Consider the following 24,236-nt stretch of genomic DNA (forward strand, 5'->3'; position numbering starts at 1 on the left):
CATATGGCAATTTGGGCTCCTTCAGAATCTTCCAAACTCTTTCATTCGGGGAGAACAGAGCAGAAGTGTTCCTCTTTTTTCAGAAAGAAGTTTAGATTTCCTTTAGGGGTAAAGCTACTTTCAGAAGTTCCTACTGCCCACCTACACAATCTGTGATCATGGACCTTGTGTCCACTTCTTTCTGGGAGATTGTTGCCTCTTTGCCTTTGTCAATGTAAATGTGCCTTGCCCTAAACTGGCTCTGTTAACAGATCCAGGTTCAAAACACACTTTTTTTTTTTTTTCTTAACACAAATCTTTCTCTAGGGGACATCAGTAGAAACATTTATTTTCGTCTCCAGAATGTCGAACTCTGATAATCCTTTTCAATGTGTGTAGTATTCTACACAATCAATGATCCCTTTCTAGCTGATAAGGTCATATTTAGATAAAAGTACACTGTAAGGCTGCTTTGTGGCAATATGTAAGCAGAATTTGGGAACCTCTTCTCTCCCAAGCCTATTATAGATTTTGCTAGGCCATTAAGAATTAAAGCAAAGATACCCTGTCCTGTTCATCAGCCTGCCTTTCTTGAGAGTATCTATCTGTTTCCCAAAGTACAGGAATCCACATATGGAATTTTCCAGTTACCTCTCCTCAGGGAGTCAGGACATGGAAGAGTGAAAATGTCATTTTGCTTGTTTACAGAAGAACCTCTTTTTTTTGCATCCTGCATACGAAGGTAGAATGCCAGGAGGTCTTCCCTCTGTGGCCTCTTGGTGCAGTGCTCCATCTGCCTGGATCTTGCTGACTGATAACCGTCCATCGGACTGATTGATGTGCTGCGACGGGTTGTTTTTTCCACATATTTTTTGCCTTACAAAATGTTACAAAACAATTAGTGACTATTAACTTCAAAATGAGAATTGACTAAAGACAGCATAATGAATAGCCAAGGAAAAGCTTTGTCACTATTTCTCAAGAAACAAGGCCTTGGTCACATCCGTGCACCCATCGGTTCAGTGCTGGATGTGTAAGCCAGCTGTAAAGTCTGACTGCACAAAGTAGTCATGGCATAAGTGTTTAAAAATTAAATACACATTCGTCAGAACACCAGCAAGGATTATAAATAAATATCAAGTAGTAAAGCTTATTGAAAAACTTACCTGTGTTCATCTTTTGCATTCAACCAAAAGTGGGACGGTCATGCGCTGTGTGAGAAAGCAAGGCTTTTGTGTCAGGAGGATCAATAGGTTTCCATGGTGCTGATCCTAATAACTTCTCTTTCACTCTTCCTGCTTTCTTAGATCTTTCTTCGTTTCTAAGCTGCTAGGTGACAGACTGCTGCTAGAGAAAAGATTTGTCCCTTTCTTCATGAGAAGCTGATCACAAACTGTGGAGGAAATGGAAGTAGATGCTGCATTTATTCTTGGCCAAAACAAAACCAAAAATAACTGCTGCTTACCTGTGGAGTCTGACTGTGGCTACTCCCTTGGTGAAGTGAGTGGAAGTGATGTGTTGGGTTAACACATCAATGCAAAGCTATAAATGAAACAAATACTGTGGGATAATTACAAGAATACATGTTGCAATATATTTCCTCAAGTTGAGTATAACCTGTTTCTAACGCCTTGCAGCTCACCTCAAATAAGTTGAGACCTTCAGAAAAGGAAATAAGATCACCTCAGCTTTTAGTGACCAACAACGTTTTTGACCAACTCATCACAGTACTTCAAGGTAGAAACAAGTAACAATGTCTCTTGTAGGAAATTAAGGTAACAAGGCTCAGTGGAAGATCTGGGGAAAATCTGTTTAACAAATTTCTTAACAAATTGGTCTTACACACTCACATAAACACCATAAAGGAATGGCACGTGTGATATGCTGGCCTGTTGCCATCCTCCTCTTGTAGAGCGCAGGGCCCTCTGTTGAGGAGACACCTGTGCTGTGGTCTTGTCAGGGTGTCACCAGCTGGGCTTGCACCACACCGGGGTCTGACTGACGGGGAGCAGCATCCATCCCTATCAGTGCAGCCCGTGCCTCCCACTCCTGTGCTGGTTCTGGTGCTGGCACACACCCTGCCGTCCACAGCAACCCTCACTTCTCTGTAGAAAATCTCTACATTCTCTCTTTCCCCAACGCACAGGAGCAGAGTTTCAAATTAATGTAAGAACAGATGCATTGGGGCAAACCTAAACTCTGCATAAGGCCTCTGGGAAGGGTATTAAGACCCAGGCAATCACCATATTAGTTCCCAAAACACTCTTGTAGTTCAGAGGTGCCTGTTTAGGAGTCCTCAGCAGACTGAACTGACTTTCCCCGTTCCGTGTCCTTTTTGATATAAGGGCACCTAAACAGCATATAACCTTCAACAGCACATGTGCAGGAACACTGGATTTTTTTATAATGACAGAATGCTTTCTGAAGTCTTTTCTGTTTCTTCTCTAATAACGTTCATCATTCTAATTCCTCTTAACAAGAAGCTGGTGTGTCATGGGGGATCATCACTGAAGAGTAATGATCATTACACCCTTTCAAATTGCTTTTCCTTTGCTTTCACCCACAGTAAATTTTAACTGCCAAATGCAGTCAGCAAGTTTTCTGAAGGTCTTCTGTAGCGTTTTATTATGAACCTTTGGTTTTACAGGCCTGAAAAGCATAGTAGGGTTTTTTTTTCCTGTCGATTGTTTCACTCTTCAGTCCCCGCCAAGACCAGATGAGCGTGTTAATTGGCACAGACCTCTCTACACAACACTAGTGGGACACAACTGAAGTGCTGGAGCCCTGTATTCTGGAGTCTCCAGTACAAGAAAGTCATGGACATACTGGAATAAGCCCAGTGAAGGGCCTCAATTATGATAAAAGGACTGGAGCATCTGTAATACAAGGAGAGAGTGAGAGCTGGGACTATTCAGCCTGGAACAGAGAAGGCTTAGGGGAAATCTTATCAGCGTATATAAATACTGGACAAGAGGGCCTAAGGAAGATGGAGCCAGGCTCTTCTGGGTATCCAGTGACAGGACAAGAGGCAATGGGCACAAAATGAGAAAAGGAAATTCTGTTTAATTATAACAAAAAAACTTTTTAGTAAAAAAGAGTGATTGAATTCTGGAACAAGCTGCTCAGAGAGGCTGTGGAGTCTCCATCCTTGGTGACACTTAAAACCCAACCAGACCCAGTCCAGGTTAACCTGCTCTTGACCGACCCTGCTCCACACAGGGACTGTAAGATCTCCATAGCTGCCTTCCAGCCTCAATTATTCCATGGTTCTACAAGCTTTAACAATTGCTGCATGGTAGATTATTTATCTTTATGTTATCAGGCTGAACAGCATAACGTTGCCAAGTTTAAGCACCATAAAAAACAGGTCAAAAGCTGTGTTACTATTCAGAAGCACAAATTCCAGGTTTATTAGGGATCCACAGTGAGACAGTCCTCCTACTGAGCCTCTACAGCAGCAGTCGGTTAATTTTGCAGTTCTAGTTTTCTCTCACCAAACTTAAATACTGGAGCAAATAGCGAATTAATTCTGCAAATACCAAAAAAAAAAAAAAAAAAAAAAAAGCAAACCCAAAACAAAAAAACAAAAACAAAGCAAAAAAAAGTCCCCATACAACTCTGTCAAATGAGTATACATTACAGACCTTTAAGAGTTTTTTTATAGTTAACACATGAAAACACTAGCCAATGAATACAGGCATACAGAAATAATCTGAAAGTGAGCTCAGAAGCAAAAAATCTAAATGCTTTCTCAGAAAGGAAGCATATACAAAAAGCTGTATAAAATGGCAGCTGGCTAAAGAGACATTGCATACCATATGACATCATGCTCAGTACATATTTGGGGTGAAGAAGAAGGAAAGCGGGGGATGTTTAGAGTGATGGCATTTGCCTTCCTAAGTAAACATGACGTGTGATGGAGCCCAGGTCTCCTGGAGATGGCTGAACACCTGCCTGCTCATGGGAAGTAATGAATGAATTCCTTGTTTTGCTTTGCTTGTTTGTGTGGCTTTTCCTTCACCTATTAAACTGTCTTTATCTCAGCCCACGAGTTTCCTTACTTTTACTCTTCTGATTCTCAGCCAGCAGGAATGAAGGAGCGGCTGTGTGGTGGTTAGTTGCTGGCTGGGGTTAAACCACGACACACCTAATTTAGAACTTCTAGTATTTTGATAAAAATATACAGTCCATAATATATAGCAATATGCACAACCATTTAATCAATGTTTTCAAAATTTCGTAGTTCAACAACTGTGCAAGTATATAAGACACTGCTTTTACTGACACACAGCACACTTGAAATGGAGTAAAACCAAGTGCTGTGCTTAACGGGAGCTAATTTCACAACATCCAGGAGGTCCACTTGCCTTAAAATTCAACTTTAGCAAGTCCACTTGCAAGATTACTAATGCCAGGTCACAGCAAAGTGAGTGTGTTATGCAAGGTTACAGCCCAAACCACTGAAGTCATACACACCCTTAGTAAACATAAGCATGCTAAATTATATCAAGTCACTAAATGCATGTATGATTTTAATAAACAAGTATGTGTTTTAGCTGGGAGACATCATTTCCTGGTGTATTTGCAGGTTTGCATGAAGAATCTTTTTCTGGATTGCAGAAGGCATCTGCAGTAGAAGATGTATTGTTTGTGACTGATTCAGCAGCGTCTGTGCAACATTTGCTCAAGTCTCTCAATACCTGTAGAAAGGAGATACAGACAGAAATGCTGACTGCACATGCGGAAAAGAAATTCACCATGAGAGTGATTAAACACTGAAACAGGTTCCTCGGGCAGGTTGCATAATCTCCATCTTTAGACAGTCTCAAAACTTGACTGAACAAGACCCTGAGCAACCTGGTCCCTGACTTATAATAGAACCTGGCCCTGCCTTGAGCAGGAAGTTGTACAAGGTGACACAAAAATTCCCTTTTAATCTACATTCTCCTGTGATTCTATATTCTCTAGGTGCTTCTCCAGCATCCAATTTGTCAACAATATCAATCATTCATTCAAGGTTAAGCATTTAATAGCATAGGAGATGAATACATTTTTCATATCCAACATAAGACACATAAAAATTAGGGATGGGGGGGAATTACCACATGTTATAAAGCATAATTTGACAGGGTAAAAATCCTTTCACATAAAATTTGGTTCCTTCTGATAGAGTAAAAATAAATTTCAAAATGAAACTCTGAAAGCTTTAGAGGTTTAACATAATCTGATATAGGTGCTTTGTAAGCTATGCTCTGGGCCAGTCTAACTTTTACCCATTCATAAAAATTCCAAAAATCCCCCTCACAAATGGAGAGAGAATAATTAGATTTGAAACCATTATTTATAATGTTAATGTTTCTTAAAACTTGTGTGCTACTACATGCCATATTAGAACTAAAACCCACTTACACAAGTAAATCTTTTCTACAGAATTGGAGGAAACCAGTCCAAACCATCCAGATTCCTAACAATAAAAAGCTTTTCCAGAACTAATCAGGAGTTTTGTATCAAGGAGCTTCTGCCATAATTCAAGTTCAGCTTCAAACATCTGCAAATTTACTAAGTAAATTTATTAAGTACTAAAAGAAGAAAATATATTTTTAATTAAAGGTTGAAGAAGTGTGTACGTTCATTGAAATGATTTACCAGGACTTGATAAAGTGTGTAACAACACACACAAGTGATTTTTACACTTCAAACTTTTACATTCCCACCCCTTTTTAAACTTCTTACACACTTTTCTGAAGTCTACCCACACAGAGGCCACTTGAACTTTTGAGCAGGGGTATTCCACCATCTGCAAGCTCATCAACAAGAATATTCTGTGCTTCTCTAAGTTACTTTTTGTTGATGGGAAAAAACACATTACCCAAGCAATCTATCAAACCAAGAAAGAAAAATATAATTGTTCTATTTCCACCTGCAATGGAAAAATAAAAGGGTTCAATGGAAACATGTCCAGTGTGGCTTACCTCTGTGCCTGAGGAACTGAATGAGAACACACTGACCAGGTCCGGGACAGCTATGGAAAACAGCCAGTTGATTCACAGCTTTCCGAATTTCATGATTTCTGTTGTACAATACTCCAACTCCAGTACCACTCATACCGACATCCTTGGAGGGACAAAAAGAAGAGACTGAGGTGCTGTTTTCACTTTATATTTGTGCTTTGCCAAGCCACCAAGACTAGAGACACTGTGACGTGTAGGGAAAAAAATCCTCTGGAGTAAATTCTCGGCATTGCAGATGGGAGTCCCAAGTGTGATAAAAGCCAGCCAGCAACTTCCAAACAACCCTGTGGCAGGGAGGTTACTATGGATAAGCATGGGAAAGCTGAGCAGAAACTGAACTTTCATATGTAACAATCTGCCAATTAATTAATTTTTCGATAGTGCTTGTTATTAAACAAGTAATAGAATCTGCAGAAGACTGAAAAAATAATTAGCTGGTGTTCTGTGAGATGCGCAGAGGTTTTGGGCAATAATTGCTTTTTAATTATATTTATCAACACTGCAGAATTTCTGTTTCAGAAATTGTCTCCACAGAAACTACAAATTTTATTCAGCTACTCTAAGAGATTGTAAATATTCCACTGCATAATACGAGGAGTCTCACATGATCAAAAATTAGATTACAAATATAAAGATAACCAGTCTTTTTAACTCTATGGGTATTTTTCAGAAAATCATCTATTTTCTATTTGTTAAAGAAATCCTTAACGTATATTAACGTAAGCTACATACAGCAAATATATTTTTATTGTACAAAATCAAACAGTGCAATACCTGCAGCAGGAACTTTCAAGACTATAAACATATCAACATGAGGAGTTGCTTTATTACTTCATGTTTGGGATGAACTTAAAATTAAACTTGGAATTTTTGTTTCTGCAATTTTAATTTTCAGAAAACCTCACCCACTGCAATTTCTCACTCCACCCAAGCCTCCTCCAAAGGAGACTATTTGCAAAGACCAACACCCCAGAAACTCCAGTACATCAGGTTCCGTGATGAAGAAGCCCTGATAGTTGCTTTCCTTGCCACATGCAATTTCTTTGAATGGGTGCGGTGAGCAAGAACTTCACACAAAAGGAACTTTCAGCGTATTGCTGTCGATTCCAGCTCCAGGAAACAGAACAAGATGCGAATACTGAGCACAAGCAGCTGTTGCACAAGCACTCCTTGCCTAAGAGCCTATTTAGTGTGTTTGACAGCCGGGGTGCATCAGGCCAAAGCTGCTGTGTGAGGCATCGTTGTGCACAGGAGCAACTGCTGTGGGACGGCAGTTTCTCAGCTGCTCTTCTAGTCTAGTTCCTCCAGATATTTATTACATTATATGTATCTGAAGCAGATGTTTCCAGTCTCATTGGTGAGAACAGTTTCAGCTGCAGAGGATGACAAACACATGCGGAGCCCTAAGGAGTTAGTGGGGTGTGTGACCCAGCGCTTTGCGCAGCCAGTTCACCCCAGTAAGGAGCGGGGTCACCAGCTGCTTCTCGCTGCCGGCAGCCCCAGAGAGGCTGGCAAAGGCACAGACAGACAGCACAGACATACAGACAGTGTCTAAACATAGGCACCATGCTGATTAAGCAATTAGCTAACAAGGACAACGTCAGCATATCTATAAAAATGTTATGCATGCATTTGCCATGCATCCAAAGTACTAACCTTTTATATGTGGCCTTACTTATAACTGACCTCTGTAAGTGACTTTCCCTGGAACTATACGCTTTATCTATTGTTAAATCTCATTTTCCATCCTGGAAGAGGACATAGGAATTCCATCTCACTTGATGTTTTGAAATGTCACTGCCATCACCACCCATCTTTGGTAAGATGTTTTACTTCAGTCTGTGCTTCCTCTGCTGGACTGTTTCAAGGACGAACACAAACAGTTAAATTCAAGTGCATTTATAATTTGCCATGAAGTGAACGGGTCGTGAATATCAAGACAATAGGAATAGGAAACGTTTTAGCCTGAAATACTGGTAAGCACTATTTTGTGAACACTCACAAAACCAACCCTTCCACAGGGAAGAAGAGCAGTTCCAAAGACAGAGAGCAATGTGAAACAATATTAAAATTATATGTGATAAGTAATAATATCCTCATTTATGCAATGCTGATCAGAATAAAATCACTGAGCATGCTAAGTATTTTGAATTAATGAAGTTTCCTAAACTCTGGAAAAACTACATTTGTAATTTTCTGTTTGCTAGCAATTCCTTGTCAGCTGCAACTCTGAAGAACCCTCTTCAAAATCACTTCAGACAGGTTTCTTCAGCTGAGTAACAAATTCTCTCTGCCAAAGGTCAGAACAATAGCTTGTTCACAACACTTCAACTTCCACTGAAGTTTACAGAGAAAGAAACTTGGTCTTGAAGCACAAGATCTGTTCTTCATAAAACAGAGAGTTTCTCTGCATTTCATTACTGTGCCCAGATTACAGGATCGATTTGACTCCTGCTGCTAGAGTTGGACCCACCTCAGTCACAAGACTGAAAATATGCACAGATGGAACTGTACAAATGCTTCAGTGCTGAGAACACGCTGCTTTACAAAATAACTAGGAAAACATGAAAATCAGGAATCAATGTTATTGTCACCTGCTTTTTAGCTCTCTGTAATGCATCTTCTAATTTTTCAGCTGTTGACTGGCAAGAGTAACTTTCTTCAGCAGTCGTTTACAGAACAAAACAAAATAATAAAAATATACTAAAAATATAAAAAAATAAAAGACAACCATGAAGAAACACTCCCACCTAGTGAAAATAAAATTGCTACTGGCAATTTTAAAATAAAAGAACCTTAAACTAAGATCAGTCTTTTCTATATAGCTCAATTATTTTCTTTTTAAGTGTTGCCCTTGCCCAAGACACACTATCAGCAACTCACAGCAGAACTTATGCACTTTAAAGATTACTTTTTCTTCCCCTCTGATTGTATGATTTGGTGCTACCCCCCTTTGACTTGCCTCACAGATTACTGAGCTTTCAAAGGGGGAACCAATGTTACACTGGAAATCTTTCAGTGCTTAAAGGGAAAAATTTGCAAACCAAATTTCCTCATGGTAGGAGTGACAGACTTAGAGCTGACAAGTTATAATTCAGCACGTCAATGCAGAACAGTGTCTGCACAGAACGAACATAATCCTACACGTCTGATGGCAGCAGCCTCCTGTCACACTGCAGTCACAGAAGAAGACAGGTTGTCTCGAAAAGTGCCAGACTGGCCCTGTCTCTTCATTTGGACTCAGTTTGCATTTTCAGGGTTTTTTTGATTGTTCCTTGTGAAATGTCTGTCAAAATATGTGAATAACTAAAGCTTTACCTCATTGAACAAGGGCATGTGAACAGGCTTACTCCACCATATAGCCATAATTTGGAATTTATAACACCATAGTATGAAGCTGGAATAAGATATCCATCTAAAAACATTAAAAAAAAGAAAGGAAGAGTTCTCATGGGTAATTATTTCATTATAGTCTAATAGAATAAACTGACAATAATAGACTAAACTGTCAATCTAAGAATTTGGCGTCTGACTTACTCTCAAAAACCTTCACTATAGCCTAAACCAGTGTTTAAACAAAACTGAAAACCTAGCTTACACCAATCAACCTCAATTCCTTCCCAGTTTTCTTCCTTAACATTTGTGATAACAGATTCAATATCCTTATACATTTTCAGTAAAAGGGATTGGACCTGAACAACTAGTTGTTTTATTTCTTTTAAGAATTATTACAAGTGACGATCTTGCTCTCAATGTTTTGCTAATGCTCTGTTACCATCACTTTTTAATCAGGAATTGCTGCAAACCCCAATTGCTTCTTTCTGGCTGCCAAAGGGACCCCACAGCACCATGGAACTTGTTTCCCTCCTCATTTTTTTCTGCTGTGAAGCAGCCCCAGGTTGGTGTTCTCCCACAGATGCTGCAAAAGCCCTGCAAGGTGGGGGTTTGGAGGGGACAGAAGGGGCTTCCTGCGTCAACCAGGGGGTAAAAAGGAGCTTGTGAGTGTTGAAGGGGAAGAGTTCCGGTTACAACTGTGCAAATACGATGAAATCTGAACACATTAAAATAGACACAGATGCAAATAGCCTTCAGTAAACACTGCCATTTAAAGCTAAACAAAACTCATTGGTTTCCCAGTGCTTTTGCCACCAATATGCTGAAGTCATGGCACCACGTTACTTTACATCACTCCACTCTGCTCCCCAGGGTTTCAGTGCTGGCACTGGGTGACGCAGCCTCCTGCAAGGGAGGCAACGTAAGTCGTCCTCCTCACCTCCCTTCCTGGGCAGGTTTTGGTGAATGTCCCCATTCTCTGCTGCTTTCCTTGTTCCAAAGCAGCGAGGAGACCCCTTTCCCTGGCTGAGCTGTCTTTGGCCTCCTGCTGACCACCGCCACTGTGAGCAGGTTGTTTCTCAGGCCTCCACTCCTGCTTTGCCCCCCACCTCTGTCTCCTCCTCACCACCACCCTTGTTTGACCAGGAATCTCTCTTCCACTGCAGCTCCATTCCCCTGTCCCAGATTCCTTCTACGTGTTTACCCTACCCAGTTATCCAAATATTCTCTGCATCCCTGATTTCAAGGCAGTCCACCTCCCTCCCTGGGTGCCTTCTCCCTCCAGTTTCCACCATAGTTCCCACCTCTTTTTCTCATAACTTTTCAAAATACACTGCATTCTCGATACCCTTCTCCTCTTCCCGTCACACTTAAAAAACTACAGACTGCATTCCAGAAAGTGAGTGGGCTCAAACATTTTCCACCACTCTAGAAACAGAGGTGTTATTTCAAAAACACTCTGCCAGTGACTAAGAAATACCATGTCTTTCTTCATTCAGGCAGCTAGAGTAACAGCAGGTTGTCAGAAATCACAATACTATTGTATTCACTGCTAAGAAACATTTTTAAGTAAAATAATCACATTTTTACTCACCACCAGGGGCACATAATAGAGTTGACAGAGTAGCAAAACCAGTACGACAGACATTCGTAACAGTCATCTGAAAAAAAGTAGCACAAGCTTTCATTTAGCAATGAAAGATTTTGTAGAAATACCAGAACTTGTTTAAATCCATAAATTCAGAGATATCAGCACTAGTTTGCATTCCAAAAAACAGTGAAAAAGTCACACTAGTGCACCTGTATCACTAGTCCTTGAAAATTAACCCCACTAAGACTTCTGCAAATCTTGCACATATCCCTCCTGTTGCATCTTGCTGACATTTGTGCTCAGATTTACTCATCTATGTCAGTTTAAGAAAAATAAGACACAAAGAGAAAGCACTTTTCTTACATGTTCTGGATTCAATGCATTTGCAGCCCTGGCATAGTTAGAAATTTGACAATTTCTTCTCTGAAGCTAAAACACAGAACTAAAGTCACTATGCAATCTTGTGCTTCTCAGGGAAAAACCAAAAGGCACAAAATATACACACAAGAATAAAGCTTACCAAAACCAAAACAAACACATAATTAATTCTGTTATGAAAGCCTTGAAGATTTTGATTAAATAATATAGTTTCCCCAGATATCCAGTGTGTTACATTTTGTGAGACAAAAGCACACAGAAGCCATCTGTTACCTCGAGTAACAGTGACTGTGACTCAACTATTCTTGCTATACACTAGAAGAACAGGAAAATAAAGGATCTTTGAGCTTGAGTGCGATCTGGTTTTGGAGAAAGGACAAGAACTTGGTACCACAAACAGTGAAGCCTGAATTAGTGATGATACTTCAGATGAAGACAGGTTTTCAGCCCAAGTGAAGACGATGAAGGGGTTCCTATCGATCTTCGGGGAGCCAGCTTCACCTCTGCTCTTCGCAGCCCCCAGGGTTTCAGTTTATCCTTCACAGGCCAGAATTAATCATTCCAGGAGCGATTCAGCACAGCTCTGGAGGAAACTTCCATACACGCTCTCTTCCTCGACAACAAGCCGCTGGATCTTTGCTCTTCAGCACTCTGGGTCTTTGTGGCACAGTAAAGGTGGGGAGGAAACCAGAACAGAAATCCAGAGAACTCGTGAGCAGGAGCCCAGCAGGCTGCCAGCGTGCAGGATCAGTAACACACATCCTTTGGGTTTACCAGAGGAGTGACACCGCACCCAGCTTCGCACCAGCCATGACTGGCACTGACCACGAGCAATGATACACATGAAAACAAACTTCTTACCTTCTAGTATCTTGTGTATCAGAATACTGGAAAATATCAGGCTCCACATAATTCATGTCAGGTCTTGTGAGCTAGTGACATGAAATAGAGACACTGTAGAACACAGTGTTTTGTTTTGTTTTCTCTCAAAAGAGAGAAACTGTCTCAGTCCTGTATTCATTGTGGCATTGATTTTGGCTTGTTAGTAAGAAAAATATCCCCCTCCTGTTGCCCGCACTACCAGCTCACCAATCTGTACACTGAGTTTATGCCCAACCCTCTGTCACAAGCATTGCAAGTGCACTAGCTCTTGCACTAGTGCTAATTGCTTACATCATGGAAGGAAGAAGGAGAAGCAGGAGGTAATGTGCAACCTGCAGAAGCTGGCCTGGCATCTAGACCTTCGTTTTACTAACACATAATGCCCAACACCATGCTTTCCAGCAGGTGAGCTAGAATTAACAAATCTGGGGAAACACCTCCTTTAAAGAACGTGCAATTTTCCCATACTTGTGTTTCAGAGACTGGATCTTACTGCAGTGCACAGCAAAACAACATCTGGTTGCAGCTTTAATTTTTGCTCGGTCTGAATTTCATGTATGGAGCATTTTCAGCCAAAGTTTTGGCTTTGCTATCAGACAAGTGAGCATTTTATCAGGCCATAATTTTCTGCTCCAAAGCCACACTTTTTCCTTAAAACTACTACTCCAAAACAGTATTTTCTGCTGAAATAGGAACAGACTCTTTTATCAGTTCTGTTTGGAGTCCACGTTCAACCAATGAAATGAAAACTATTTGGAGTTTGAAGCTCAAGGAAGAGAGAGAAGTATTTTGAATGAGCTCAATATGTCAATGGATGAATAATCGTTGGAAAAAAGATGACAGGAAACTGATAAACAAATAAACTACACCCTGAAGGCCAACAATGAATTATTGGACCTGGAAAAGGAAATTTTAAAAAACCCATTAAGTTTTTGAGTTTTGACATATAAACAAAACAGAATAACTAATTACAGCTTGCCAGCTCTGCACTTCATTAGCAATATCCATGTTTTTTGCCCCTCTTCCATTAAAAGATCAATTTCTTCAAAATACATTACATTTACCACAGTATAAATGTGAGTTACCTTGGAGCATCTGACAGGGAATGACTTGCTTCTTTGCAGTAAATTGTTTATCTGGTCACGCCCTATTCATATTCACCACCACAGCCATTTAAAACAAGGTGAACAAGGAAATAAATGACAATACTATATAAGAAAAATGAACTCAAGGTTAGAGGTAAGGTAGGATATGGCTCTAACGCTAAGCATACATCCACTTTTAAAAAATTAGTATGATGTTAATGAAATAGTGGTATGCACAATAGTAGAGCTTTGTAGTAATGCAATCTAGATTTTCAGTTTCAAACCTACTGAAGCAAGAGTTAAGTGTAAGTAAAAAACAATAGTTCAGCATAAATGAGAAAATCAGGGGTATTAACTGCTGCCAGCTAAGACCTGTAGTGTCTCAAGGCTCGCAGCATACACAGGCTTCACCTGTACCGGGCTGCAAGAACAAACATACAAATCATATATTCTTTGGGTTATTTGCTGGCACTGGGAACAGGAACTAGACAGCAGTAAACAATATCATCATACGGTCTATACGGTGTGTTCTTCTAATTACTGATATACCATGATACATTTCAATAATGAAGGAACACACTGGAACATGTAGTAAGACCGTATAACCAAACATTTAGGAGCAGCCTGAGGATGGCGGCTGCTACTGATGTGCCTGAACGAGTGGTTAGAGGAAACCTGGACATATTATCTGACCACATAAAAGGTAATAATGCCCAATGGCCCAAAGCAATACAGGTGTCAAAAGGCACATAATGGCTATGACAGATCACTCCCCCCCAAAAAAATTAAAAAAATAAAATAAAAAAATCAGTGTTTTCTAATTACCTTGGGAAGGTCAAAAGTAGGGAAGAAGGATTAGTGAAAAACTCACCAAGCAAAACCCCCCTGTATTGGCACAATGTTGTGAAAGGGTGTCACAGACTCATGGGAAACATCTCCAGTTTTCTTCCCTTCCCGCCCCTTCCTTCTTCCCCCTTCTGTTAAGATTTGCTTATCTCTGTACCAGCTGAGCACAACAATTCTTTAACAATCTTCATGTGAGACAGTACTAGGGAATAATTTCAGGATGTAACATTAGCAAGCTTCCTAACATGAGACATGATTTTCAACAGTTTCCAAGATGAAAATATTGGGATAAGAGGATAACGGTTCTTGTGAAATGCAACTTGATATTCTTCTGAATAATAAACAGTGGCAGAAAACAATATAATTTTATCGTGGTTTGTCTTAATTTTGGTTTTGCTATAGTTGTTCTGGAAGTATTAGACTAGTTGCCTACCAATAAACATATGAAGTGCCACCCTTCTCTAACACCTGTCCAAAGACCATTAGAAAATGGCTTTATAGAATTTTTTAAAAGCATTTCTACCATTAGATCTTACAGTTCATTCAAAGAAAATCTATTTGTTGTGAGGAAATAAATGGCTAGGAAATCATTGTTAGGTTTTGTCAAATATATTGACAAAAAGCAAAATTTAAAGTTTTATGTGATAAACAACTGGACAGAACATAACCAATATTCTCTCAAAAATTTAATATCAATCTGAAGGAAGACAATTTTCTTCAAAATAAAATGTGACATGATTTTACAGCATGTAAGTTTAAAATAAACTTATCTTCATCTGCTGCATTGATAAATCCATATGAATATAAATAATCTGATTTAATCACATTTGTAATTTCCAGTAACAGTTTAGTAATTACAAGCAAATCCAAGCTACTAAGCTAGAGTCATTTTTTGTCCTGGTCTGAATGTTGAGCCAACTTGTCCTTTCCTCTTCTTGGGATTCTGAAAATTATCATACCTGGAAACAGAAAAAAGATATTAGCAAATTCTTATGAAATGCCATTGTTTGCATATGCCTCTTCATATACACATTAATGCAATACAGAACTACAGATGTTTACGTCTATTTTTATGGAAATAAAGAGTGAATGTCTCCTCAGACCTAGGGACAAACCTAACTCAGAGAGCTTTCTGCCCTACTTAATTTTTTATTTATTTTATTTTATTTTATTGGCTGGAGGGAAAAGTTAGGACAAGGAACTGAAGTGGGCAGGGTAGTATAAATTCCTGGGAAGCATCTCTCATTCTCCTCCTTTCCTGTCCCTGCCTTCTCTCTTCTCTCTCTGTCAGACTCCTTTATCCATGTGTCAGCTGAGGAAGACAACTCCTAACAATCTTCATGTCTGAAGAACCCACTGGTGAGATCACAGAACATCCCAGTGCCAGGTTCCAGCTTTTTCATTCCAGTCTTTTCCAAGTCTAAGGAAATACATTCTCCTTTTCTGTAGATTATTGCCTTTTCCCAAACAAAACAGCTACAAAAACCACTATGTGGAGAGCCAAAACCCAACAATTTGAAAAGGTAAGAGGCTACCTCTCACTGGGAGCTGGAAGGATCTAGCTCTAAGTCTCAAAAAATCAGTTCCTCTTTGTACTGGTATAGCTCTGAACATAATGTAATGGGTTTCTGGTCTGTGCTCAGAATTTCTAGGTCCTACATTCATGAAAACAATAAAAGACAATGCACTGGTACATTTTTTTGTACTTAATTTGTAGGTAATATTTCTGGAAAAAAATGCTGTGAGAAGCTATTCAACTCTGCCATTCCCCACATTAAATAACTATTGTGTTTCTGATTAATTAGAAATGTGAAAAGATCAAATCTTCACTGAGTACAAAATTACAAACAAACAAACTTACAGTTCAGTAAAATTCTTCCAGTCATCTTGGCTAATGGACGGTCTTATGCCCTCAAGTGCCTTCATCAGATGGGACTGGGTAATAATGTAAGTGGCTTTGGCAAGCACTGACTGATTAAGGGTGCTGTCCTCCTTGAAAAGAGCCATGAACAGACAATGAGAAATTGCTACAAAGACATAGTGCCATGTAACTCTGGAACTCAGTAACTCTGGAACTTCCTCATTACGTGTACAGACAAATGTATTATAAATAGAATCACAACTCCCCCCCACCCTCTAGTATTAATAACACAGCAATAACTATTTAGTTATATGAATGTTAACATCTGGTTTATTTCTCCTCAAACTAGGTATCACTTATCTTTGCTATTCTTGTTACATTATGTTTAATATTATTGCAGAAATTATTTATTGAAATACAAAGACGTGTGGGAAAACAATAGAAAAGTGTTAAGACTAAATAACTGAAAAAACTGCCATACTCCATTCTTGCTCCTGTAACTGGCTTTGATAGCATTGATTTCTGTCCTCGGGTGCTCTGTTTGCTGCTCCTGGTTATTTTCAAGGGAGTCTTCTTGAGAAGCTGTTCTAGGCATTGCAGGTTGTGATGATGCTGTGTCTCTCTGAGTCACGCTGGTAAAATCGTGAGTTATGGAGTTTGGTCCAGACAAACACAAAGAGCTCTAAATTGATCACAAGGAGAAACACATTAACTTAATATGGATCCAAAAGGGCAAGTCCACCATTAAAATTAAACTTACAAATGTAATTCAGTATAAGCTTGCCCCCACTGGCAAAAATGGTACTTTCTCTTAAAAATGTAACACATGCATAACTTTTTGAAAAGAATGTTTAGCTTAATTTGCCATGGTGTTCGGGGAAAAGTACAAATTTAGAAATAAAACATTTCATCTTCAGAAAAGGTCTAAATTTTTTTGCAATGGCCTGTCTCAAAAAGAATAAAGGTCTACTCACAACAAAAAGAACAAAAAAACCCAATAACCAAAACCAAAAATGAACACCAGTCAAAAACTGTTTTACTATTAAACTTTGGAAAGCAACATGTCATTAGACCAGGCTGTAAAAGCTAGTATGAATGCAGTTTGCTTGACTACAGGGTACTAAGCAGCATTTTACAATTTTGATTCTAAAGTCCTGCAAAGCTGCAGAGAAGTTCGTATTGTATTTTGTCAGATACATCCTTCCATCTTCTTACGCACCATGGATCATAAGGTACAGGCTGAAGACAATTTGAAGGATGAAGCAGACATAATTGCATTTATAAAACCATATGATTTTGCCTAGTTCAATTTTTCTGCTTCACAACTGATAATACTTAGAAAATTCAAAGTATTAAGTGAGTAATTCACCATTTCTGAAGGAGTTCCATTTCCCAGCTCTGATTCATAAGAGCTTCCAAAATAAAGACGATACATGTTGGACCTTGAATCTTCTGGAAGCAAGTCAGACACGTCTAAAGAAATAAGAGATTGCTCTAGTCCTGCTTCTCCATCTATTGCCGAATCATCTGAGCCACTGCTGTGGTTTAGAAAAACCATTGAAGAGAGACTGAAGTCACTATCAGAAGTAGAACCAAATTCCTGTAACAAAGAACAGAACATTAAAAGTGTTAACTAAAGAAACTGTAATCTGAAATACATTACAAAAATTCATATACAGGGCAAATGAAAATATAATTTAGGTTTGGTTTTAGTAATCTTTCTATGGGAGTATATTAAAAATATTTTGCTGAGAAAATCCAACGCCTTTAAGCAGAACTTTCTGTCTTCACGCTAGAAAAATAATTTGAAGATATAATCTTAAGGTTTTATTTGCTTGCTTTGAATTGTCTCACTCGGTAACAGCAAGTGTTGGGAATCTTCATGTATGTTTTCTGACATAGAACTGTATCACTTCCATCTCAAACCATTCCCTCCAGGTAATTTAGTATTTTGTGTAAAGTGCTCTGGGAGATTGTGGTGAGTCTACTTTTACAGTGCCTAATTGCTGTACTCATCTTTAGTCACAGTCAACACACTTTAAGTGCTCATCTGGAAATCACAATTGTTGCTTTACACTGGCATCTACAAACATTTTTGATTGTACACCCCAGCAGTAAAAAGTTTGTGAGCACACTCCACCAAATATATGCAAATTTCTATAAAGTATTAAACTACTAAATTAAAACTAATTTGTAACATTATTCTTGCATTTTTCTGCACGCATATTAAGATTTTAATCCCCTGTATATAAATATAGGAAAACTAAATAATATTAATCATAATTTTGCTAACAATATGTAAAATTAACCCTTTCACATGTATCAACATCAAAGTAAAAAGATGAGAGACTTCTTTTTTATCAGTTTTATTTACCTGTGTTAAACCTGAACCTAAATTAGTATGGATTGCCTCTAATTGGGCATTGTACAATAAAGCTTTTAGGTCAGCCCCTGTGAACCGTTCTGTTTTTGCTGCCAAATCCTGAAAGTCCACATCGTTTGCCAAGGACAGAGAATGACTGAGAGCTTTTAAGATTTCATAGCGTGAATTCTGTAAAAATAAAGAAAGAGAAATGACAGTAAAGCAACCTGTTATTTTCCTTATCCTAATTGCTATATAGTGCTTTGGCCCTGTCACAAGCAACTTCCTATCTGAGGGAGGAAGGATCTTTTTTTTGAAAAGGACACTACCCTAATAATAGTATTATAGGACATACTTTTATCAAGCCTTAAAATATACACATATATTTTGTTACATTTTCTTGAAGATTGTAAGAGAAACTCTACCAAATGCAACATACAAAGAAATACATTTACCTAAATATCCAGTTAATATCTTGGATTTTTATACATGAAATATATAAAAACTTGAAGGTGAACTCTGCTACTCACATGTCCTTTTGCAAAGAGACACATGACAAAAGTGAAAATCTTCTGTTTCCATGAATGACCACATTCTAAATCAGAAGTTTACAAAATAAAAACAAGAGTATATCCATGTTCCTAATGCACAGGATCATCTTCTTCACGTGTATTTCAGAATGAAATTATGTGGTATTTGTTAAATATGCCAACTAATCTGAAAATGAACAGCACTATCTTTTTCTCATAGAACGGGGAATCAAAGACGCACAAAGGCCTGATCCAACTGCCACCAAAATCTATGGGGATCATTCCTTTCCTAACTAGTGACACATCTGACTTAAAAAGAGCTTGAACACTCCAAATTAAATGTGGGTAAAGAAGAGTGGGATCAACTGGATTTGGAATAAAACTGCTCTGCAAACTACAGGTAATTAAAGAGTTGGGTTGGGAATGGCTATGGTTCATCAGTTGAAGCAAACAGCTGATCCACTGGACTCATAATTCAGAGAAAGGCATAGAAAATGATGAACACTACCCTGCATCCAATTTCTTTCTGCAGACAACTTTCCTTTTTTATTTATTTATTTTTTTAATCTGCCACATCCACAGGAACGTGATTTGATCCTGAAGACTCTCTTAAAAAGCCTTATCTTTCCCCAATTTTATGTGAACGCATTGACAGTAAAATCAGTGAATTTATACTGTTGTATAACTGGAGTTGGTCAATCAAGTCCACTCTGTCCATGTTTGAAATGCTACTATATATAAAGAAAAGGAGAATAAATCCCACTAGTTGGATTTTTTTTCCTTGCCTCTGATGTAAAAGGTTTTGTTTCCTCACCTGATCAGGAGGTGGACAGTACACGCACTTATCCAGTCGACCTGGCCTTAACAAAGCAGGGTCAATCAAATCCGGGCGACTAGTAGCTGCTAGCACATAAACCCCTTAGGAAAGTACAGAAAAATACCATTAAATTCTGTTAAACTTTTGATAAAAAGGAGCATACAGATGAATTATTACCTTGTAAGCCTTCCACACCATCCAACTGAGTCAAGAGTTGGTTAACCACTCGGTCTGTAACTCCGGTGTTGTCGTGCCCTCGGCGAGGAGCAATAGAATCAAACTCATCAAAAAAAACTATACAAGGCTTAGCTGCCTGAGCTCTGAAAGAAAAAAAAAAAAAGGCAATATTTAAATCCTGTATAAGTTTGGGTCACAGGTTAAATGGCTTAGAAATATTAAAGGTAATTGCTTTTTGCTTCAGATAACAGTTATCTTTAATGAGAGAACAGAAAATCTGTTTTCTGCAGAAATTAAGAGGTTCTGAGATACTGGACCGCAATGGAATAACTGCTCATTTTTTATGACACACCTTGCACTCTCTTTATAATTTCTGAAGTACTCAACTGTTGTGTCAATATATATGAGAGCTCTAAAATCCAGGCACTGGAGATGAGGTCTTGGCTTATGTACACCTAACACAAAGACTGTCTGCACAGTAAGCTACACGAAAAGCAAAAGCTATGTAGGGTATGTTTACATCAGTGAGTAGTGAAGGTCTGTGAAGGCAGATTTGTAAAAACAAAACAACTGGACATCAGTACGAAGTCTAGTATGAGCCTATGTACTGAGTGTTCATTACTAGTTGGAGCACACTCAACTGTCTCCTGAAATAATCTGAAAGGAGTTCAGCATGCGTGTTCCAAGACAGTTCTGTTATGTGAACCAACGCACTGTAAATGGAGAGAACTGGGAGTTCAGCTTCAAAACTGCGCTCCTGATCTGAGCTGAAATGCTCAGTTCTTAAATAATGACAGTCAAGTTGAACTTGTCAAGATCTGAACATCTGGTTTGGCACAACTAATTATTTCAGATGCTTTTGTGATCTGATGCCATGTCTGTCCTTGGACAACAAGATAATTTTAGTGGTTGAAGCTCCAAGAAATAAATTGATGACATCACATATCTTTACAAAGCCAACCTGTTAAAGATATCTCGAACTGCTTGCTCACTTGCTCCAATGTATTTGCTGAGCAGCTCTGGTCCCTAAGGAAAAACAAAGAATCAGAAAAGAACATTCATAATATGTTTCTCAGTTTTTATGTGTAATTCAACATCAACGTAGATTTCATACACTAGATTGAATTTTATTTTAACCAAAAAAAGACATCACTGAACTTAAGAGCCAAGGGGTCTAGATAAGCCAAAATAATGTTTAAAGCATTCCAACTTATTTTTAAGTAACAATTTTCATTTTTCTACTATAACAGAACATGTTGCGGTATCATAAGGCAATGGCTTACACTGTATTTTGAAATTTTTTAAAATGCATTGCTCAACTTCATTGTCCAGTGGAACCAAAATCCAGGCTCTTTTTATAAAAAATGGCAACTAAGAATATCTAATTAAATTTTATCATTCTGCCTAAGAAAAAAAATTTATCATTTTATAATTTTTATCATTTATCATTTATAAACAAAATATTTATCATTCTGCCTAACAAAAAAATCTCAGTAATTAACCTGTGAAGATCCAGAAGTCAAATGGTGGGATATCCAGAGACATACCAGATTTTAAATGTGAGTTTCTCACTTTAGTGTTTTGCCTTCGCAAGCACATGCTCACAGGTATTATGTTAAGCTATTTCATTCAGTAAATAAAACGAATCAATTAATCTTCAAGATCTCGATACCTTGACACTGATGAAATTCATCCCACTCTCTTGAGCAATTACTCCTGCTAACAATGTTTTTCCTGTTCCAGGTGCTCCATACAGCAAGACTCCTGATCTCTGTCGTATGGGCAGGTTTGCAAATAACACTGGATACTGGAAAAGAGTTTCAACAAGATCTATTCTAAAATATGTAAGTATTCTGCAGTGTCCTGTAACATCAGTGACTAGTGTTTATTTCTGTCTAAACAGGATGTGTCTAATTTCTTTTATCCACATTATTATCACAAGAGCTCTTCTGGACTTGTTAGTTCACTTGGAGCTGAAGTAGGTTCCTAGGCTTCTGTAGGCTTCACAGATAACTTAAAATACAAACAAGGGACGTTTTCTACCAAGAGGAAACAGGATGGAATAGGGATGCACTAAAGCTTTATAATGTCTATATTGGCACTTCTAAATTCCTATTTTAATCACTGACTGATATGATTAAATTATATCAATATACAGTAAAAGATTCTGTTCATTATATGCAAGACTGTTCAATCATTTCTCAGAAGACTGAAATGGATGGCTCATCTCAATGATGGAAGTTTCAAGCAAGGCAGAAAGGCCAAAGTAAAATCAAGGGGAACTGATGGATTTGCATTCATCCAAAAGAGAGTACCCCTTCAGCAAAAGTGCTGCAGAAGACAGTTGGAAATGTCATCTTTACAGAGCTTAATCAAAAATCCTGCAACAGTGAGTGTACCAAAGATGACGTCAGCAATAATGCAATATTCTAGAGCAACACTTGACCTGCAGAAAAGCACAAGCTGTTGCCTTTTGTATTTGGAAGAGGGAGAGAGAAGGAGAAAGAGTTTTCCAGTAGCTGAAGACACTTGAAGACTGGGAAGCTACAAAAGTAACTTAAAATCATCCCGGTCTTATTTCTGTCAAATACTGTGTCACACCTTAAAAATAATTATTTTGCTACTAACACTAGGTACAAAATTCAGGTAACTGATTTAAAAGAACTGGGTACCTTTGCAGGTAACATGATGGTATCCATAAGTATTTGCTTCACATCTTTTAAGCCACCAACCCTGTCCCAGCCAACATCCTCAGGTTTATGAAGGTTAACATTTCTCAGAGCTAATGGAGTAAAATCTTTTAGAGCTTTCTGAAAATCCATAGTTGACAGATTCAATTCTGCTTCAAAAAACACAAAAAACAAAAACAAAACCAAAACTAAACAAAAAAAAGAACACACAGCCTAGCAGTAACAAATTCCTCACAATATGCAACTATTAAATACATTTTAAACATAAAAACTGGCTTTTTATTTCTGTATTACTCCACAGGTTCTGGATAAGAGAAGTAAGACTCTGAAATAAGACATTTTGTTGTCAACATACCACCATTCTGAAGTGCGTTCTGGTTGGAAACAGAGGCATGAATGGCACGATTAACCAGCATAGTAAAATCTCTGGCAACAAAACCTTCCGTTTCCTTTGCAATACATTCGAGGTCAAGATCAGAGAACTCCTTTATATCAGAATTCAGCTTATTTTTTATTATGGAATACAGCATTTCACATCTTTGCTTCTGAAAGACAGAATTGTGCAGCAAGTGTATATTAAGTTTACTATTGACATGAATTTAAGAAATTCAGAAAGTAAATACGTATGAGTTACTAAAATTTCCTTATATATTTACAGGCAGGAATAACTCCAGTTGCCATGTCTGTGTCCTGTCCTTAGGGCACGCACAGGCAGCTGTTACACAAAGTGCTGATTGCTCCTGCAATGAAGTTATACTATTTTTCCTTTCCTCTATCCTTTTTACTTTTCAAAACACACTATATTCAAAAGTAGAGGGATATAATTCATGTAGAAAACCAAGCCAAAACCTTCCCATAAAATTTAGTTTTAATAACATTTTCAAAATAAACATTCTAGGGCCATACTTACTCCTCTGAGCAGTGAAAAAATGAACTTAGATTTAATCTGTAATGACTTACATGTTTTTTTCAAAGCTGCTCCTGTAGAATCCCCTTGCAGGTAACAAGGAGATGTGAATATCTCACCTATGTTAGACAACCTGACTTGTTTTACGTTGAACTGAAACATCCTCTGAACGCACCCTTCTCTCACCACTGAAAATAAGGAAACTGGGGCCAACTGGGAGTTTTCACTGGATTACTTTGATTTTTTAAAAAACTTTATAATAACAGATGTAAGTTCTCAAGTATTTAAGCATCATGAAAGAACTTCTTTCCAGATTTTTTCTCATCTTTGGGTGTAACCTACTATTTTTGCAGCTGTTCCAGTATTGTATTTGAGGATGCAAAGAAGGCAAACAACAGTTTAACCAAATGAATAAATACCTGAATTTACCTGATCTGGAGATTGGATACATTTGAAGCACTGAAATATGTGTGTTCCTTGAGCTGCAACCAGGGAAGGATGTAGGGAATGTTCAGACTGACTTGTGGCAATTAATGCAATCATACTCCCCATGGAAATAACTTCTTTTATCAGATCTTTCAAAACTAAACACATAAGACATTGCTCCATGAATTGCAAAATAACAGAAGATTCTGCATTCATCATACACATTTCTGCTGTACTGAAGAGCAGTATTATGGCACACAAAATGTAACATCTTATTATATACTTGTTTTATTCTCATGTTTACAGGCTTTTTAAAAATTAAAAAAATAAAAGATGTATAGTTATTTTTTTCTAGGACAGT

The 24,236-nt window shown here is 38.2% G+C and overlaps 1 protein-coding gene across 13 annotated transcripts in view; it reads right to left on the reverse strand.

The window, feature by feature from the left end:
* Positions 1–1,141: 1,141 nt before the first annotated feature.
* The window catches only part of PEX1 (peroxisomal biogenesis factor 1), a 38,737-nt gene continuing 15,642 nt past the window's right edge, over positions 1,142–24,236 (reverse strand). For 3 of the 13 annotated variants that reach the window (XM_065051053.1, XM_065051064.1, XM_065051065.1), the window contains 14 exons: positions 23,879–24,033; positions 22,898–23,087; positions 22,525–22,694; positions 21,525–21,659; positions 20,814–20,878; positions 19,853–19,995; positions 19,673–19,776; positions 18,341–18,517; positions 17,336–17,566; positions 16,448–16,648; positions 15,967–16,097; positions 7,647–15,064; positions 5,952–6,093; positions 1,142–4,679 (listed from right to left, as the gene is read on the reverse strand). In XM_065051053.1, the coding sequence (XP_064907125.1) occupies positions 14,980–15,064; positions 15,967–16,097; positions 16,448–16,648; positions 17,336–17,566; positions 18,341–18,517; positions 19,673–19,776; positions 19,853–19,995; positions 20,814–20,878; positions 21,525–21,659; positions 22,525–22,694; positions 22,898–23,087; positions 23,879–24,033 (1,787 nt within the window). In that variant the 3' untranslated portion in view covers positions 1,142–4,679; positions 5,952–6,093; positions 7,647–14,979. The remainder of the gene's footprint in view (positions 4,680–5,951; positions 6,094–7,646; positions 15,065–15,966; positions 16,098–16,447; positions 16,649–17,335; positions 17,567–18,340; positions 18,518–19,672; positions 19,777–19,852; positions 19,996–20,813; positions 20,879–21,524; positions 21,660–22,524; positions 22,695–22,897; positions 23,088–23,878; positions 24,034–24,236) is intronic. The other 10 variants (XM_065051062.1, XM_065051066.1, XM_065051059.1 and 7 more) reach the window with 9 other exon arrangements.

This window comes from Columba livia, chromosome 2 (assembly GCF_036013475.1).
Source record: "Columba livia isolate bColLiv1 breed racing homer chromosome 2, bColLiv1.pat.W.v2, whole genome shotgun sequence".
Lineage (NCBI taxonomy): Eukaryota > Metazoa > Chordata > Aves > Columbiformes > Columbidae > Columba > Columba livia.